The sequence below is a fragment of the Austrofundulus limnaeus genome, unplaced genomic scaffold (assembly GCF_001266775.1).
Source record: "Austrofundulus limnaeus strain Quisiro unplaced genomic scaffold, Austrofundulus_limnaeus-1.0 Scaffold2061, whole genome shotgun sequence".
Classification (NCBI taxonomy): domain Eukaryota; kingdom Metazoa; phylum Chordata; class Actinopteri; order Cyprinodontiformes; family Rivulidae; genus Austrofundulus; species Austrofundulus limnaeus.
Window position 1 is genome coordinate 16,499 of NW_013954463.1, and position 2,126 is coordinate 18,624.

Consider the following 2,126-nt stretch of genomic DNA (forward strand, 5'->3'; position numbering starts at 1 on the left):
ACAATCCGATCTGAGGTCTACCACCACAGCTCGTTCCCCACCCCCCCACAATCCGATCTGAGGTCTACCACCACAGCTCGTTCCCCACCCCCCCACAATCCGATCTGAGGTCTACCACCACAGCTCGTCCCCCCCACTGCTCCGTGTGCTCGCACGCTCTCGGTTCTGCAGCCGCAGCATCTCTAGGATGCTGCGAGCATAGGCGTCCCTCAGATTCACCCCGCCCAGTGCTCCTCCAAGCCCCGCCTCCCCCACCGAGCCACGGGCCAGCCTCCTCAGCATCTCGCCATGCCGCAGCGCCGCTTCCTTGACCTTCAGGGTGAAGTAGCAGGCGGCGAAGCGGTCGTTGATGATGGCGATTGGCAGCGCCAAGATCAAGATCCCTGACAGGATGCAAAGGAAGGCCAGAACCTTCCCCACCGCCGTGTCGGGGCGGACGTCCCCGTAGCCCACCGTGGTCATGGAGGTGGTGGCCCACCACCAGGCTGCCGGCACACTGGTGAAGGTGGTGGCAGGAAGATCGTGTTCCAGAGCAAAGACCGTGGTGGCAAAGATGGAGATCCCCACTCCAAGGAAGAGAAGCAGGAGCCCCACCTCCTCGTAGCACTGAGCGATGGTCATCCCCAGAGACTTCAGACCTGAACGACCAGAAGAGACCATCAGAGTCCACAAGGACAACATGCAAACCTCATACCATTCTGTCAGAGGAGGAGGTGGGTTCTCCTCTGAAAATACTCCACCTCCTCTGACGGAAGGAGGGCTGAAGTTCAGTAGGTGGGGTTTAGCAGAGGTTTGAGAAACAAACAGTTCTCAATCCTCAGGTGGGCAGCTGGACCTGGATGTGGACTGGATCTTTTCTGCATCTGGACTGGATCTGGTCTGTATCTGGACTGTATGTGAAATGGATCTGGTCTGACCCTGGACTGGATCTGGTCAGATCATGGACTGAAACAGGTCAGAATCTGGACTGGGTCTGGTCTGAATCTGGACTTAATCTGGTCTGAATCTGGACTGGATCTGGACTGATCCTGGACTGAATCTGGTCTGAATCTGGACTGGATCTGGTATGGATCTGGACTTGATCTGGTCTGAATATGGACATGATCCGGACTGGATCTGGTCTGAATCTGGTCTTGATCTGGACTGGATCTGGACTTGATCTGGACTTGATCTGGTCTGTATCTGCAATGGATCTGGTCTGAATCTAGAGTGGATCTGATCTGGATCTGTTCTGGATCTGGACTTGATCTGGTCTGAATCTGGTCTAGATCTGCACTGGATCTGGACTGAATCTGGATGGAATCTGGACTGAATATGGTCTGGATCTGATCTGAATCTGGACTGGATTTGGACTGAATCTGGTCTGAATCTGGACTGGATCTGGACTGAATCCGGACTGAATCTGGTCTGGATCTGGACTGAATCTGGACAGAATCTGGACTGGATCTGGTCTGAATCTGGACTGGATCTGGTCTGAATCTGGTCTGAATCTGGACTGGATCTGGTCTGAATCTGCACTGGATCTGAATTGAATCTGGTCTGAATCTGGACTAGATCTGGTCTGAATCTGCAATGGATCTGGACTGAATCTGGTCTGAATCTGGACTGGATCTGAAGTTGATCTAGTCTGACTATGGACTGGATCTTGACTGAATCTGGACTGAATTTGAACTGGATCTGGAGTGGATCTGGACTGGATCTGGTCTGAATCTGCACTGGATCTGGTCTGGATCAGGTCTGAATCTGGAGTAGATCTGGTCTAAATCTGAACTGGATATGGTCTGAATCTGGTCTGAATCTGGACTGCATCTGGTCTGGATCTGGACAGGATCTTCTCTGAATTTGGTCTGGATCTGAACTTGACCTGGAATGGATCTGGTCTGAATCTGGACTGAACCTGGTCTGGATCTGGACCTCATGAATCATCAGCCTCTGGCCCCGCCCACAGAAGCTCCACTGTCAGTCAGTGATTTTACTTAAAGCAAATGTTTGTTCTTGGATTCATGATGTCTCACATTGTTTCTGATAATTTTTAATAAAAAGTCAAACTGAACCAGGACAGCCTTGTGTTGGACTGAACCAGGACAGCCTCGTGTTGGACTGAACCAGGACAACCTCGTGTTGGA

At 52.0% G+C, this 2,126-nt stretch overlaps 1 protein-coding gene across 4 annotated transcripts in view; it reads right to left on the reverse strand.

The window, feature by feature from the left end:
* Positions 1-111: 111 nt before the first annotated feature.
* The window catches only part of kcnv1 (potassium voltage-gated channel modifier subfamily V member 1), a 5,167-nt gene continuing 3,152 nt past the window's right edge, over positions 112-2,126 (reverse strand). For 2 of the 4 annotated variants that reach the window (XM_014034340.1, XM_014034338.1), the window contains exon 2: positions 1,777-2,115. In XM_014034340.1, coding sequence (XP_013889794.1) covers positions 1,977-2,115 — 139 coding nt within the window. In that variant the 3' untranslated portion in view covers positions 1,777-1,976. Of the gene's footprint in view, positions 639-1,776; positions 2,116-2,126 lie in introns of those variants that run through there. The other 2 variants (XM_014034339.1, XM_014034342.1) reach the window with 2 other exon arrangements.